Below are 17,802 nucleotides of genomic sequence, written 5' to 3' on the forward strand. Positions count from 1 at the left end.
CACGTTTATGGTAATCCTGGACTGTTGAATGGACAGCCTGAAAATCTTCCCTGATCTGTTGCTGCCCTACTCAAGTCTGGAAGGAACTTTTGGTTGTGATTAATTGGCTTTGTAATGATCTTCTCATCCGTATGTCATTCTAACCCAGTAAATTGTTTAGCTGATATTTTATAAAAACATTTTTAAAGTGCTTTAGATTTGTTACTTTTTTGTGGTAGATTGGGGGGAGTGTGGCAAAATTGAGAGATTAGCTCTATACTTTTTGAAAGTGCACTCCCTTATTAAGAAAAACACTGGAACTCTGTGGCAGCGATATATTTATTATTGGATTAGCATAAATTTTACGCTACTTGAGCATTTGGGATAACTGGCATCCCTCACTGAAAGTTCTTTAACTACCCTTGTTTGTGTCAGCTTTTAGTAGTAGTCAGAGAAACACTTTGTTTCTGCTTCTTCAGTTTTTCTTTTTTCTGTTTAACTCCAACCTCATTCATCATTACCGTTCTGTTTCTCAGCTCTGTCACACTTCACATTTTCTTTCTCTTCCCATAGGTCTTGTTTTTTTATATTCTTATTTTGGCTTGTAGTTCCTTTGTTTATTATTTTTTTCCCCTCTGGTATTCAGTTGTCTATTTGTTTTGTGTCTTTTCTTTTCTCTTTTGTTGCACCTTAGCTTTTTTTTCTCCCCACTTACCTCTGAGCATCTTTTTTTGAAATTTGTGGATAGGTTTTGATCTGATTGGGTTTCCCTTTTTGCAGCTACATTGAATGTTAAGTGGATTTTCTTCAAGAAGAATGGAATTGAAGTTTCTACAGCTGCTCAAGTAAAATGCAAAACAGTCTTGTGTAGCAGTAACGATAGAGAAGGGGATGTTAATGTCACATACAGTTTTCTGAAGAAATGTGGGTTTTGAACATGGTTATTAGGATCAAGTCTTTATACTGTTACTGTTGGGTTACATCCTTTCGATTGCAAGCTGTCCCTCAATGTATTCAGAATACTGTACAGGAAAACAGTGTAAAGAATAGTGAAGTAATGTGGTCCACAGAGACTTGAAAGAATCATTAATAGTATGAAGAATATTTGCTTTAATGGGCTGCAATAAATCTTTTAGTAAATTTTTTTTTTTTTAATCCATTTAGATGTCCAAATCAACTGGAAACTTTCTGACGCTTTCTCAAGCAATTGATAAATTTTCTGCTGATGGTGAGTTGAGAATTTTGTAAGCTTGGTTGTGTTGTAACTATTAACTTTGCTTCTTGTTAATCTGTCTAACTTTTTTTGTTTTACTTTGCCTTTGTCCCCTGCAAATGGAGAATAGTTGCATGACCTCAGAATCATACACCAATGCACTGTACGAACACGTACACAAATGCATGGATCTCGCCATACCCAATAGAACCAAGACGCTCTCCTCCAAAAAAAGGAAGCCAATCTGGTGGTCTCCTTCCATAAACAACCTCTACAACACAAGGAGGATACTGATGCGGAGTAAGGTGAAGACTGGATAAAACTCCTTTATCAGCCTCAACAAAAAGTTGAGATCCCTCATCAAATCTTCTAAAGCTAGCTATGAAAACAGAATTGCAGCAGATAGTAAAGACAACCACAAGGCCTTCTATAGTTATTTAAAGAATCTCCATGGCAATACCAAGATTTGCTTTGAGCTACTGCAAAATGGTACTTCTATACCGAGCAAACAGATATTGCCAATATACTGGCCGACATATTCAATGCCAACCCCCCCCCCCAAAGGACCAATCACAATACCAGTAGATTGTCAGTCACCCAGTATTACAGCTGCACAGGTTAAACAGCACTGTCCAAGGCCAAAAGTACAGGTTCTGTGGGACCTGACAGTATCCATGGCTGTGTTCTACATGAAGTACAGAGTGAACTGGCACCTCACCTTTGTGCCCTGTTCAATCACAGCCTCACCTCAGCCTTTGTCCCTACAGAATGGCACACTGCTACAGTCATCCCTCTCCACAAAGGAGGCGTGACTACAGACCCTGGGAACTATTGCCCCATTAGCCTGATGAGTCTGATATGCAAAGCTATGGAACGCATCATCATGGACCTAATAAAAAAGGATATAGGGAATCTCCAACTCTGGATTCTACACAGTTTGGTTTTGTGAAGGGTAGATCATGCCTGCTCAACTTGATCGACTTCTTTGAGTCAGTCACCAGAGCTGTGGATGAAGGCAAGGTGGTTCATACAGCCTACCTTGGTCTGGCCAAGGCCTTTGATACCATTCCCCACTCAGGAATCATAGAAAAACTCATTAAGCTAGGCATCAACCCCTATATCACCAGGTGGGTTGCAAACTGGCTTACAGATAGAACACAGTGTGAAAGTTGCAGACTCCAAGTCAGACTGTCGACCAGTCACATGTGGGAGTCCCACATGGTTTGGTCCTGGGTTCTCTCCTGTTTGGTATCTACGTCTCTGAAGTCAAGGCCAACACGAAGGGTCTCTGCCTGACAAAGTTCACAGACGATTGCAAGTTGGGAGCTATTATTAACTCCCCAAATGATGTTGAGATCCTACAGAAAGATCTCACTGAGACCGACAGCTGGTGTCAGAACCATGGCCTTAAGCTCAGTGTCAAAAAATGTGTCATCATCCCCTTTGGGAAAAACCCTGTTCCCATGAATTACCACATCAATGGTAGTCCATTGAACACAGAAGGCGTTATGAGAGATCTGGGAACACAGATTGACAGCAACCTCTCTTTTGACCACCACATTGCCACAGTGGTCAGAAAGTCCTTCTATGTGGCACATTTCATTACTAAGGGTTTTGCATCCAGGAAGAAAAAGGTCATTGTCTCCCTCTACTCTTCCCTCATTAGGCCAATTATTGAGTACAATGCCCTATTTGGCATGTACCTCACTAGACACTTGCAACAACTGGAGAGGCCGCAAAAGTACCTCACAAAGAGGATCCTAGGCCTTAAACACTTGTCCTATATTGACAGACTCAAAAAAAACTCTATTCTCTGTCTCATATCGCCTACTTAGAGGCTATCTCTGCTTGACTTACAAAGCCATGTCTGACCCAGCTCCGTTAGAAATGCTACAGCAAAAGAAATCCCAATCCCTCTGCAATACACACTCCAGAGACCTCAACCTCATTACCACAATCAACAGAACTTGCTGGAAGGACAGGTTCATAAAACAGAGACTCCCCATGCTATGGAATAGACTTTCCATACATGTCAAACAGAGCATGTCACTGGCCCTTTTCAAGAGAAATCTTGATGAGTGGGTGGGAAATAGAAAATTCACTCTAGGGATTACTCCAGTGGCTCCACTCAACAGAGGCACTGGGAACTAAGGTCTGGTGGCACGATGCCAGAGTAATCCTATGGGCTAGGCTTGTAAAGGCTCAAGGGCTGTTAGCCTAGAACATATCTAATGAACCTATAATATGGAAGTACAGCTTTGTAGCTGTTGCTAACCTTTCATTTTCACATTGTTGCATGCTTTATCCTCCACCGATGCCCAACTCTTCTGGTTCTTATTATGCCTTATTTCCATCTCTAAGTCTCAGTACTGCATTTAAAATGGACTTTACTTATGCTTTATAATGTAACAGTTTCAGAAAAGTCTTTTTGCATTTTTTCCTGCTCTGATCAAGTGATCTTAAAATTCATAGATTTTCTGAGACTGCCTCAGGCATCGTTTCACTGAAACTTCCTGCCAGAAATCGTGCATACTCATTTTAGTGAAGATTTCTTCTGGTAATTCCTCGTGATTCCATTATCTCTGTAAGACAAGTCTGGCATCATCAGTGTATACCGGATTGTCTGTAAGGGATAAGCTGTACCACTTTTTGGAGTATTTTACCCTGCAGCATAAGTGGAAACAAAACAATCATGCAATTTTATCTGTGTGTTTTTTCAGTGCTGTGCCCTCATTTCTGGAGATTTCTGAACCTTTGGTTTGTGTATATGTTCTGATAGAATCACCAGACAAGACTGAACTCTGGGGTCCTTTTTTGGCTTTCATTTAGCAAGAGATTCTTGTATACACCTCTCTTACTGCCATCAGAGAGCACACTTGGAAGTAATATTTTTATGTGGCTGTTCCTCTGTTTCCTGCAGTGGTTCATACTTTTCACCATTGGAAGGTCCTCATTAAAGAAATTTGGGCATTACTCCCACTCCTGAGATGTTTCTGTTGACTGGTGAAAGGAATGAACTTGGTCTGCATTAGCAGTTTTATTTTTAAAGTTTTTTGGCCACAGTTTCATGAGCTTCAGTGTCAATTTCCTGAATTCATTCAGCGACTGCTACCTTTGGAAATCGATACAGTTGCATCATAGCGCTTTGTTTTTTAGCACTGTTTTTGATTCAGTTTAGTTGAACTTCGTGTGTTCATTTGCTTTATTAGAAACTGTGTTGTTTTTCTTTCGGCTTTTCCTGGTTAGGGGTCGCCACAGCGGAACTCCGGTCCGCTAATGATTGGCAGCAGATTTTTACAGTGCTGAGGTGCCAGCCCCGATGCCCACCCTTCAACAAAGGAGCACCCATTCACGCATGTCTTACGAACGCCACTCAACCGAGGGGAGGACATGCAAACTCCACACAGAAGGCACTCCAGCCGAGAATCGAACGGGAGAACCTCTTGCTGTGAGGCGACAATGCTACCGCTGCACCACCGCAGCTTTAATCAAATGTAATCACAAATGTTTTTGAACATTGAATATTTCAGTATGGTGACTCTATTTTTAAGACAGATTTAAATTGCATCTGAAATTGCTGCATGTCGTGTGCATGAAGGGACAAGTGTTTTTGATAAGACACAAACCATAGCCACATTTATAATGGGGATGTTGGTTGCTGCCATAGTGGAAATGTTCCTTTCTCGCAGTGTGCAGTAGCCAGTGCTGAGCTGTTGAGGGCAACCCAAGTTTGATTAGCTGCTGAGGAGGCTGAGGCACTGGCAAGAAGGATGGGTATGCTTACCCAGGGGGAAGGCACATGAGCCGTGCAAAGGCTGGGGACATACCGGGTGGTGGTGGTGTCCTAAGTTGGAATGGCAGGGGACATTAGATGAGTAACAGAGGAGGTAGAACTGTATGCCTGCAAGTCCCCACTGCATGTCTCTGCCTTGCACATGAATAGACATGCTTAGGGGAAGAAAAACAAGGTTCAAGCAAAACTCCTCTTGACAGCAGTGTGACATTCACCAGGTGTTATAATCTCCTAACTGGTCCCAACTGTAGGTCAGAGCAGGTCCAGGAGCAGCATTAAGAATGCTTGTTAATCCCAACAGAGGAGAAAAGGCCCTGGTGGCAGCTGATGTCCCCAAAAACATGCAGTGAACTCAGATTGTATTTAGGTTGCATTTTCCTACATGAGGGTATGGAGGATTCTTCCTGCTATGGAATTTTGGGGACATCTTATGCAGATACTTAGAAAGATAATTTTCTCTCTTTTGGTTTCTTTAACATGCACTATGTCAAACGACTTAAAAGCACATTTGCAAAGTCTTCAGCATTTCTTTATCATTGAACAAAAGCACTTAGGAAAAGCTTCTCTGCAAAAGAAGGCCTCTTCATAATCCTCTGAGTACCTTTAAAACAAAGACGCGACATCCTCTTTGCTCTGAGATTGAAGGGGTGCAATGATGAGATAGCATTTCCATAGAAGATTTGGGCCCCATTCTTTAGTTGCTTGTTCTCATCTATATTTGAACCACAGTACTTTTTGCTTCATTGAAAACAAAAAAACTAAATAGATTTTCAGAACCATCCATCTCATTTTAACTTAGAACAAGCACACACAACTATGCAGTTTCAAAAAAAGTTTACCCCTCCAGATAGGAGCATTTGCTTCAAAATGACTGCTTGCGTCAGCGGGCATTACCTAATTAAAAATTAAAGTTACCCACACTAAAGCTCATGTTACAGCCTGTGTTTCCAATTAAACTAATTGGTATCTGTTCTTTTTTTATCTCTATTCTCCCTTCCAGATGTGAGAAACAAGTTGCATGCCTTTGTTAAACATTCACTTTTTGCCCCAAGGAAAAAAGTGCAATGGCTACCTTTTAAATAAATGAATTAATAAACTAAATTATGGAACTCATAAACAAAGACATTGGTAACCTTCAAACTCTGGACCCCACCCAGTTCGGGTTTGTGAAAGGCAGATCATGCCTCCTGAACCTGATTGACTTCTTTGAGGCAGTCACCAAAGCGCTGTAGACGAGGGTAAGGTGGTTCACACAGCCTAACTTGACCTCGCCAAGGCTTTTGACACCATCCCCCATTCTGGAATTATAGCTAAACTCACTAAACTAGGTATAAATCCCTATGTCACAAGATGGGTTGCCAGTTGGCTCACTGACAGAGAATCCACACTGTAAAAGTTGTAGACTCCAAATTCTGACTTCAAACCAGTGACAAATGGAGTACCACAGGGTTCAGTCCTGGGACCTCTCCTGTTTGGTATGTACTTCTCTGAAGTAAAGGCTAACACAGAAGGCCTTTGGCTAACGAAGTTCGAAGATGACTGCAAACTAGGAGCCATAGCTGAGTCCCCAAATGATGTGAACATCGTACAGAAGGGCATCACTGAGATAGATGCCTGGTGTCAGAGCCATGGCCTCAAGCTGAATGCCAAAGAGTGCATTGTCATCCCCTTTGGTAAAAACCCTGTACCCATGAACTACCACATAGGTGGCAGTCTACGTAACGCTGAATGTGTGATGAGACCTTGGGACCCAGGTGGACAGTAGTCTCTCCTTTGATAATCACATCACCACAGTAGTCAGGAAATCCTTTTATATGGCACACCTCATCACAAAAGGGTTCTCATCTAGGAAAAAAAAGGTAATTGTTCCCCTCTTCTCTACAGTCATTAGACCCATTATAGAGTACAGTGCCCCTTTTGGAATGTACCTCATAAGACATCTGCAGCAGCTGGAAAGGCCACAAAAGTACCTCACAAAGAGGATTTCTGGCCTCAAACAGATGCCCTGCACTGTCCGTCTCAAAAAACTCCAGCTTTACTCTGTAGCATATCGCCTACTCTGAGGTGATCTCTGCCTAACATGTAAAGCTATGTCAAACCCAGAGCTGTTGGACATACTACACCTAAAGAAATCCCAATCCCTCTGAGCTACATGCTCTAGGGACCTAAACCTTGTCACCACAATAAACAGGACATGCTGGAGGGATAGATTTCTGTCTCGGAGACTTCCCATACTCTGGAACATGCTATCCATCTATGTCAAGCCAAGTTCCTCATTAGCACTCTTCAGGAAAAATCTTGATAAGTGGATGGGAAATAGGAAATACACCCCGGGGATCACTTATGTGGCTCTGCTCGACAGGGGCACAGGAAAATAACTTTCTTGGGTGGCGTAAGCCAGGGAACCTTGTTGGCTAGGCTTACTTAGGCCCTTGGGCCGATAGCCTAGTACCTTCCTATGAACTCAAAACTTGTTTTGGGCAGGCAACTACTTGTATAGTTTTATTTTTTTCTTACAGTTTAAAACTTGATTTATTTTTCATTGAACTGCTTGATGTACTTTAAATGTTAATTACAATTTACCTTATGTACTTCATTCAGTAGACGGTGTTTACACCTCTCATGGATAATTGTAACTGCACACTACTTTCCTCCAAGAAAAGTAGTAACTAATTTTGCAGATGCGTGAAAGAATCTTTGTAAATTTCACTAAATTTCGGTAGCCCTCTCATGATTATTGCCTACACATATAGACTTTTTTTTTTTTTAAACAAGAACTGTCACTTACAATGGCAATCAAACATTTATATAAATGAAAACCGTCCACACTGACACAATCCTAGTTGCAAGCATTTTACATCACAAACCATACTGTGACACACTCCCAGTTGCAAACATCTGGCACTTATCTACCCAATCATTTTCAGTCAAACATTACATATCTCATTTAAGTCCTGCCTTCTTTTAAACCTCATTCTTCCCCTGTATGTATTGTTCCCACAATTCCCATTTTTTCCTATGTAGTTTGAAAGGGTAGTCTTGGCTGTTTTCTCATTGCAAGATTTGGAGCATACACATCCTGCTTTGGAATACGAATCCAGTAGCTTAACTGTACTTTCATAAAATTAATACAGTCTGTTCCTTCCAGTTTCTCTGGTTCGTTAGAGAATTTCAGGTTTCCTCTGCATGCTGTGCCTTCTAACTGTTTTTTTTTTAAAAGACTCTTCTTGAGAAGTCTCTTACAGACTTTTTTTCATTTCATCCTATGATATTTGCAGTTTTATCAGTTCATATGAATAGCTTGTTAAAGGTTCTGTCTTTTTAAAGCTTTTTGTTATTCAGTTTTATCTGTCTATTTATTCATTCTATGTTTTACTTATTTTAAGCACCTCTTAGTACATTTGATTTATCTTTTTCCTCTAAATTGTTGGATGCCATCTTCAGCATCAAAGCTGAAACTGTCTTGAACTGCTTGCTGCAGTAGCCCTTAGGCGACATGAGGTTTTTCCTGCCTAGGAAGCAACAACCAGCCAGCTTCAAAAAACTCTGGCTCCCCTCCTTCACTGTGGTTGTTGATTGGCTAATCCCAAGGAGGGAAATCAGTAGTCAGAGTGAAGCTTTTTTCATTACTTGTTGTCTTGAGAAGCATCTCTCTGGTTTCACAGGAGCAGATTGCGTCTCTGTTGGAGAGCCCCTCCTGTCAGAAATTTATTGTCCTAAAAAAAAAAAAGTATCTTTCTTATTTTTAAGCCCCCTTGCACATCATTCTTACTGGCCCTGCCCCCAGTATGCTACGTCCATGCTGGGTGTACCAACTTACTCCAGAATTGCTGGGGCCAGTCATGGATCCTAAAGGCATCCTGGAGGCTTGGCCATCTGTTTTTCAGTCCTAGAGGGGTGTGTGGGTTCTTTTTATACGCCCTATCCACTTCCATTTCACTGCCGATCTCACTCAGTGACAGTCATTGACCATGTCTAAGAGCAACTCCCATAAGTGGACCATGCCTCTCCATAGGGAGTATTATTGATGAGTACTCTCCCACCTAGGAAGAGTATGCCAGTCCCTTCCTGTCACTCCAGTCATTGAGAGGTTGATTGAACCTGGGCCAGATGGGCAGTAGTCATGGCTTTAGCCCAATATGCCACCTGTTTTTATTTCCACATTAAGAAACTCAATATATATATATATATATATTTTTTTTTTTTTTTTTTTTTAACAAGATTGGAAGTTTACTGTTTTGGACTATTGTTTTTGGCTTATAGTGTATGTTTAGTTATTGGAGCTAATTTTGTGGAAAACTGCTTCTGTAAACTTTTAATTTTGTGGGACAGAAAAGTTTATGGAGGAAAGGGTTGGAAATTGTCAATATAATGCTTGTGCTCAGTTTGTGACAACCTACTTGCTGTATTGATTTTGACAACGTTTGTGCGAGTGTTTGAATAGTGCTGACGGGAATTCTTTTTTACATTTAGTTTTTAGAACGTAAGGGACAGGTGAAACTATAAGTGTGCTTCTTGTGAACACTCAGTGACAACTTACCTTCCAACCAATCTGCTTCAGCTGTGCCTACTGATTTTGGTACTTCTTCCCTGGCTACAGCATGGATACTGACTGCGGTCCAGCTGACTCTTCTCTCAAAGTACCTAGAAAGAAAAAAAAATCACTTGCCAAGGAGGCCTTGCAGTTGTAGACTCTGTTTGTGCCTCATTCAGTAGTGGATGAACTTGCTATGGTCATTGGTTCTTTGTTCTTCAGACCACTCACTTTTTTGGCTTCTTGTGTTTTAGTTCTTTCAGCCAGTATGGACTGGAAGTCACCCATTTCCTCTCTGGCTGTTCTAGTGTCTGATGTGGGTGAGGGAGAGACACTGTGAGGGAGTCTTCATGGGTAACCAGGGCAAGAAACCAATAAACCGTGCCAAAGTCTTTCCTTTGGGTTGTCCCTCTTCTACTGGAACACCTATTAAGAAAAACAAAATGTTGTTGTTATGATGATGTTACTGTTAGAGTTCCTTACCTTTCCTAGAGTGGCATTACAGGCAGTAAATCCTGGTGCACAAAAGCCTTTGCAGCTGGATATTTTCAGTAAAAGTTATTACCAAGGAAGCAGGAATCTGAGTCTGATTATGACCGAGAGAGGACTTCATCTCCAGCAGATTCCCAAGCCATTTCTTTGATTGTGAAGAAAATTTTAATTAATATCCTCTTGTGAGTGAATTTCCTTTTCAGCAGACCATTGTCAAGATGAAAAGGGTATTTTTATATATGTTACTATGGATATCCCTCATTTCTTTCCCATTCCTTCTGGAGGATGTGCTGAATGCTGTCTGTATATCCTGATACCCAGTTACCCAGTCATCAGTCCCTTTAAAAAAAAAAAAAAAAAAAAAAAAAAAAGGCCGATAAACTGTATAAGGTACTCGCAGGCTAATTTATTTTCTCTAACCTTGGATCAGATTCAGCGTCCACTTCTTCTGGGTCACATGTAGGCAGCAAGCTACTCTTCAGTATAGCCATTCATCTTGTGATAAAGAAGGCAAAATACTTGACTGTGTAGGTAAGAGAATGTCATCTTCTATTACTTAAACCTTCAAAATTAACAGGCATATATGTGGAAGTTTATGCCTTGTCATATGGAAAATCAGAAAATTAGCTTCCACCCTTTCTCTAGAAGAAAGCTACTTTTTGAACCCAACTGTTTGCACCCTTTCTCAGGTATCTGAACAATCTTTGAAGTGTGCATATTGTGCAAATACTGTGTCTAGGCCACTGCTACTGTTAGTGTTGAGAAGATGTGCGTTGGTACATAACCAGATGTTTGAGGTAAAGTCTGAAATTTGTTTTCTTTTTTTCTCCCCTTCCCCTTAATGTCAAAGTGAGGTATACACTTTTAAGTCCCCCAGTTGTTTAACAAGGTCAACAAAAGTCCAGTCTTTCCCCTTTTTCTTGCAAAGCCATATTTCTCAAATGTGATTGATGATTTATAATTTATTCATTGATTTCATTGTTGATGGTCTTCCTGTTCATCTCCATCTTCCATCCCCAGACTCCAGTTCATGTCCAAGGAACTCAAGATTCTTCTAGTCAACTCCTGTATTTTTTCCATCTCCCAAGCATATTCCTTTGGAACATTGGAAAAGATTTCACTGGCAAAGTCTGTATATAGGCATTACCCATCTGTTTGTTGCCAAACTATTTGTTGGACAAGCTGTTCTATTTCCTACATAGCCTGTTCTGCATCAAAACATTACTTAGATCTTCCAGGCAAAATTATTGTGAAGATAGCCAAGTGTAACAGCTTGAATCTCACACGTGCCTCTTGACATCCTTTGATTGCTGGGATACATTTACTGCTCTTCCTGGTGTACAATGAATAATCCTTTTTCCAAAAATGCTGTACTGTCATTTTTAATACCTCATACTTCTGCCACAGTTTTGTCAGAATAAGCTCTTTTTGCTGGTATAATTGGATCTTTATTTGTTTGGTCTTGGCTACTGTCTCATGGCCAAGTTTGGAGCATATACACTGTGTCCTTTCACTTAAACCTTATTGTGGAGTACCAGTCCAGTTACCTATTTTTATTTTCATAAGATTAATACAGTCTATTCCTTCCAGTTTTTCTGGTGTAGCAGAGAATCTCAGGTTTTCCCTGAGTGCTCTGTCCTCTAACCGTACCATTTTTGAAACATCTGTCTTGACCAATCTTGTAGTCAGGGAGACGTTTCTTTGTTTAATTCTCTAAATTTTGCACTTTGTTTAAAACTTCTTCCATTTCTCCAGCCTTTTCTTATTTGTTTTAATACAATCCTGCAATGTTTTGTTTATTGTAATCAGCTCTGAGCACATTTGATTTTTTTTCCCTGTAGATTACTGGAAGCCATGCCTTGCACCAAAGCTGAAGCTTGAAATGTTTTTTGCAGAACAGCTACAGGATTCTTACCAGTCACTGTTTTTCTCTTCATATTTTCTAGTTGATTTTCTTTCAGGCCAAGTTTCTTCTGAAAAAGGTTCAAATGGGCACAGTCATCTATTTCAAGCGACTTGCTGTCATACATATACGTAGCATGCCTCCTCACTCTTCACCTCTAAGACACTGGCCTGATGTGTAATTGTGAGGAAGGTAAACAAAAAATAATGATTATAGTAAATTATTCCAATTTGTTGCTCCTAGACAATATGCTGCCCCTGCACAAAAATGGGGAGGTTGGCATAATGTTTAAAGAGTTCACCTTGCAATCACAAGGTACAGGGATTGATTCTGAGTTGAGAGCTTGGCATAATGGTTAGGGCGTTTACCTTAAAGACACAAGTTGTAGGGTTTGATTCTAATATGGGGTAACTGGCTAGGCTTAAAATGACCCACAAGAGCAGTTAGCTTAGTACTAATTTGTGAACCTATAAGCTATAGTAACCTTTTTGTACACCTCCGAGATCTGTGAGAAAAGTAAAAGTAGCCATGACTGCACTTTCCCCAGTCCAGCACAAGCTATAATGACCTCCTTTGATACCTCTAGGGTTTGACTGTGATGAAAATTAAAGAAGTAATGACCATACCATTCCCCAGCCCACTACACAGCATACAGCAACCTTCTGTACACACCTCTGAGCAGGCCTGGTTTTAGAATGGGTGGGTTGAGGGCAGGGCCACCACTAAGTCCATGTCAAAATCTATTTATACAGTTTGGGGACCACTAGACCCATAGAAGCTCTAAATGTTTGAATGTTCTGCGATGTATTTTATGCATTATCTTTGAAATGTAATTACTTGTTTGTATTTTTTACTGCTATTCAGAAAAGGTATGTATGTGTCTAGCATTGTGTGTATGTGTGTGTAGAGAAAAAAAATGCATTTTTTACACACACACTGTACTTTCAGAGAAACTGGAGGAAGTCTGTTTCTCTTGCTGCATGTTTTTGAGCCAGAGCATATAGATAGATGCACACAAACAGGGAAGGCATGCTGACTCCACACACAAAAAACATAGCCAAGAACTCAACCAAAGGAAAGCACTGTTGGTTGGCAGTGCTACTTACTGTGCCAGAGTGGCAATGCTTTCACACACATCCTCTTCCTGACAAACCACCAAAGATAGCTACCTATCATGTGTAAGAACTACATTTGTGATGGTAAGTGAAAGAAAATATGACCAACTTGTTATTCTTAAATAAACTGCAACTACATCTCCCCCCTCCCCCCAACACACACAAGCATAATGGCAGTGCTGCTGCTGATAGACCAGAACGTTAAATAAGTTATTGCTAACTTGTTGCTGTTTCACTATGACACACACACACACACACCATAGCAATACTAGATTTATATTGATTTCAGCAAATAGTAGTGCATTCTATAGCGTTAGTACAGCCAGACCAGATACTCAACTATTTTGCAGTCTTCAAACAGCAAGAGTTTTTATTTACGTCATTGAGGAGTAATAGAAACCGTCACTGACCCTGATTTCACAGTGTGTCTGATTTTTGCCTCATAATTTTGCTGTGTCATTCATAGAAACATTTAGTTTGGTGATAAATAATTTGAGATTGCAGATAGTCAATAAGTCCAGACATCAAGAGTTTCATGCTTCTTACCATCCAAAAATGGATATTAATGCAAAATGTGACACATTAAGTTTTTAAATGAACTGAGTAATATTTAAAAAGTGTTCCTGATTTTGAACCTTTATTCTGCTGTTATTGTTGACTTTGCCCAGAATTGTTAATCACAGAAGATGAGAGTTGTATATCTGGTGTTCAGGCAGTATTTATAAAACTCCCTGAAGTTAAAAAAAAAAAAAAAAAAGCATTCCTAAAGATCAGGAACATTAGCTCTTCTTAAAATCCAAGGTAAGCACTGAGATAATTAACTCTGGACTGCTGGTCTGCGGATTTGGAATTACCTTGCTCACGTTCATTTGCTGACTAACGGCTTTCTTCCAACAGGCCATATCAGAACTCTGTTTCATATAAAGTGTGTAATCAGAAAATGAGTAATCTTTTTTTTCTCCTTAATTTTCCCAAACAAATTTGCCACGGTGGTGCAGCAGTAGCGTTGTTGCCTCACAGCAAGAGGTTCTCCTGTTCGATTCTCGGCTGGAGTGCCTTCTGTGTGGAGTCTGCATGTCCTCCTAGCGGTAGAGTGGCGTTCGAAAGACATGCGTGAATTGGTGTGCCTTCGCTGAAGGTTGGGTGTCAAGCTGGCAACTCGGCACCATAAAAATCTACTGCCAATCAGTAGTGGACAGGAGTTCCACTGTGGTGACCTCTAACTGGGAAAAGCCGAAAAGACAAATGACGACAACATTTTTCCCAAACAAGCATCAGCTTTTGTGGATGCCCCACTCATACAGTCAAGGAGGATTGGAGAGGCCCCTGCAACCACAAGTACTGCAGGTACCTAAAGACTGGCTATGATTTTAGTTTCCGAGGAGGGAGTGCCCCTTAGATGGATTTAATTAACTTAAGGGTACAATGTCAGTGCAAGTTATTACTTGATAAAACACTGCTACCATAATATTTTGATTTTAAAGAGCTATAAATAACAGTTGTTGTTATTACCCACTGGTTTATTAAGTACACAATGTTGCTGTACTAGCTTTTGTTGGTATAACAAAGTATCAGAATAAAATAGCTTGCTATGGTTGGAGTCCCCTGGCAACTGCAGATTTCACTGGTACGTAGTGTGCTGTGTATGGGTGTGAAAGTCCTGAAGAAAACTTCACTCTGATTTATGATTTTCTCTACTTTGGAATGGCTAGTCAGCAGTCAGAGTAAGGGAGTTGGAGAGGCTGTGCTTTTTAAAGCTGTCTGGTTGTTGTTTCCTAGTCATAAAACAACCCATATAATCTAAGGGCTACTGCAGCAGTGGGAATCCCAACATCTGCTGTTATGGGTAAATGCAACTTACAAGCCTGAAAAGAAAAGTACAGTTGTGTAATCACCAACAGCAGCTAAACATCATATCACTGCACCAGTGAGACTGCCGCTACTGAGCAACTTTGTCATTGAGGAGTCTGTTTTGAATGTGAAATTCTGTCATTCCCAGATATATCCTCTATTTTGTTAGAGACCTGTTGTTTCAGACAAGCCATGTTTATGAGAGAATCCAACGCTTGTGAACTTTTTATGAAAGTTGGCAAGTAAGTTAGAAATCATAGTATTTTTGTGGGCAGAAAAACAAGGGGAGGTGGTGCAGTGTTTTGCTGCTGTTGAATCATACGTTAAAGTGGTTCTGCTACTGCCACCTGCCTTTAAGACTGCAGTAGAATCCCCATGAGGACCCCGTATGTTTGTGCCATGGCTTACAGGCTGGATAGAAAGCATGCCTTCCAATGATAAAACTCTTTCTTGGATGAGCAATCTGCTGCCATCTGTGCATCTGATAAAGTAGCATACAGGGGGCTGTTAACATATTTGCAACTTGATCAACTTTTCCCTTTAAAAAATATTCCAGATATCTGCATCTACACAGTAAAAGGATCTGTGCAGCATCTGTCAGGAACTGTGCATTGTTAATCATAATGTATACCTCGGTAGATGCAGGAGGAAGAGATCAAAAAAGAAAAAAAGTACCGAGTTGTTTCCCTAGTCAGAGAAAAGGATGACCTCAGAATTTAGAGGATTGTTTAGAGCAGCCCTGCCCAATTCAAAAATGATCTGGGGCCTCAACAAAAGTCTGAAAATGTAGCGCTCAGGTCGCGTTAAATTCACAAAAAATAAATAAAGGTGGCAGACCTCAATATTTTCAAGAGAGTACCAATTAAAAACATGTTAAAATATTTGATAACTTAATTTAATAATGTTAACTTACCAAAAGCATGACAAACTGCCACATTTGTACTTGTTCAGTGGACCGTTAATGTGAGACGTTGCATCTCATGTCACCAACTAGTTTTTCAAATTCTGCAGTCATATTTGAAGATGAAGTTTTTAATATGTCTTCTAAGTGTTCGTCAGTTAAACACAAACGAGATTTGCTTTTATTAAGGTTCATAAAAGAAAATGTTCACATTATGTACGTCATATTGAATCCAAATATGTTGAGTTGGCAAAGTTGAATGAAAACGAGAAGAAAATTAAGGAGTCAAACTTGCTGAAAGCTTTGTATGGACAACAGCAATCTTTCCAAAAGGCAAAGATAGAAAGTGAAGTGGCTACAAAGGTAAGCTTTTTAATTTTGAAAGAAATTGCTGCTGAATAAACCTTTCACGGAAGGTGACTTCATAAAAAAGTGCATGATAATTGCTGCATCTGAACTATGTCCAGAAAAGAAACATACTTTTGAAAATGTGACCTTGTCCCGGATGTCTGTGCAACGAAGAGTGAATGATATCTCTAGCAACCTTCATGACCAGTTAAGAAAGAAAGCTGCAGAATTCAAGTACTACTCGTTAGCCACAGATGAAAGCACTTGCATAATGATACTGCACAACTTTTAGTTTTTATCCGTGGTATTGATGACAACTTTGAAATTACAGAAGAATTGGCAGCTTTGTGTTCAATGAGAGGCGGAACCACCGGTGATGACATTTCAAATGAAGTGAAGCAATGTATCACTAAGAAATTGAGTATGACTTTTGAAAATATAGTGGCTATTTGCACCGATGACGCACCATCAATGTGTGGCAAGAGGATTGGTGCGGTAACACTCCTGGAAGAATTTGCTGCGACATAAATAACCAAATATCATTACATCATTCTTCAACAAGTGCTGTGCAGCAAAGTCCTAAGTTACGACCATGTCATGTCAGTTGTAGTTTGTCATAAATTACATCCAGGCAAGAGGGCTTAAACATCAAACATTTTGTGCATTTCCAGAAGAAGCTGGTGCTAATTTTGGGGATTTATTGTATCATACGGAGGTTCATTGGCTAAGCTGTGGGAAAGTATTACAACATTTCATTGCACTCAAGGAGGAACTCATTGAGTTTTTGTAAAACGATCCAAAGGATTTTCCCAAATTGAATAAAGAAGATTGGAACAACAACCTATGTTTTCTGATTGAGATCACCACTCATTTGAACGAACTGAATTCAATACTGCAGGGAAAGTCACAGCTTGTTTTTCAACTTTTGGCATCAGTAAGAGCTTTCAAACCAGCCCTGCACAACATGCGGCCCGATACGGCTCTCACTGCAGCCTCCACCAGGGTTTCTAAGAATTGTGAATAATAATCATAAGAAACTACCGTTTGTATATAACTATAAAATTTAGAGGCTTACCAGTACTCCCTGTGACTGATTGAAATCTTCAACTGTCATTCCAGAATACCTTTGTAGAAGGCAATGCTGAATCACTGTAAATGGCTGCATATTTTTGAACTGATTGCTGTTGACTAGCAGAAGCTGCAGAATTCTGTTTTTGCCAACAGTATCTGTTTGGCAGTTAAGATAGAGATCATGAAGGATTTCGGGAAGAAAGGTTAGAGTTGCCTCCTGGGTGTTCAGAATTAAAAAGCAAGCAACATTGCATCCCAGAAAATCTTCAAAGGCAAAGGGAAACAGCCCTACTGAGTCATATAAGATGCCAAGCCTTCGGGCTCATCTTGGGTACAGCAGCTTGTCTAAAATAAGGCCTTTTTAAGCAAAAAATACTTTGCAGTGTGAATATCATGCTTACAATGGCATTTGAAGCCTTCCCTAACCATCTTTTCTTTTCAGCTGTGAAATGTTTGTATTTTGGAGGAATGGGGTGGATTCGGGCTTCACATAGCATCAAGATCTATAATGTTAAATGTTTTGATTCTGCAGCTTCTAGAGTAAGAGCAAACCTTGTAGCTTTTGATGTTCATTGTAGCCAGTGTTGCAGTACTGAATTTTC

At 40.1% G+C, this 17,802-nt stretch overlaps 1 protein-coding gene across 1 annotated transcript in view; it reads left to right on the top strand.

The window, feature by feature from the left end:
* Positions 1–17,802, top strand: part of LARS1 (leucyl-tRNA synthetase 1) — a 1,303,086-nt gene that overhangs the window by 822,501 nt on the left and 462,783 nt on the right. Inside the window, exon 22 of the mRNA XM_044064023.1 lies at positions 1,144–1,207. Within this exon, the coding sequence (XP_043919958.1) occupies positions 1,144–1,207 (64 nt within the window). The remainder of the gene's footprint in view (positions 1–1,143; positions 1,208–17,802) is intronic.

This window comes from Protopterus annectens, chromosome 2.part2 (genome assembly GCF_019279795.1).
Source record: "Protopterus annectens isolate FY-2018-M chromosome 2.part2, PAN1.0, whole genome shotgun sequence".
In the NCBI taxonomy this organism is placed as follows: Eukaryota; Metazoa; Chordata; order Ceratodontiformes; family Protopteridae; genus Protopterus; species Protopterus annectens.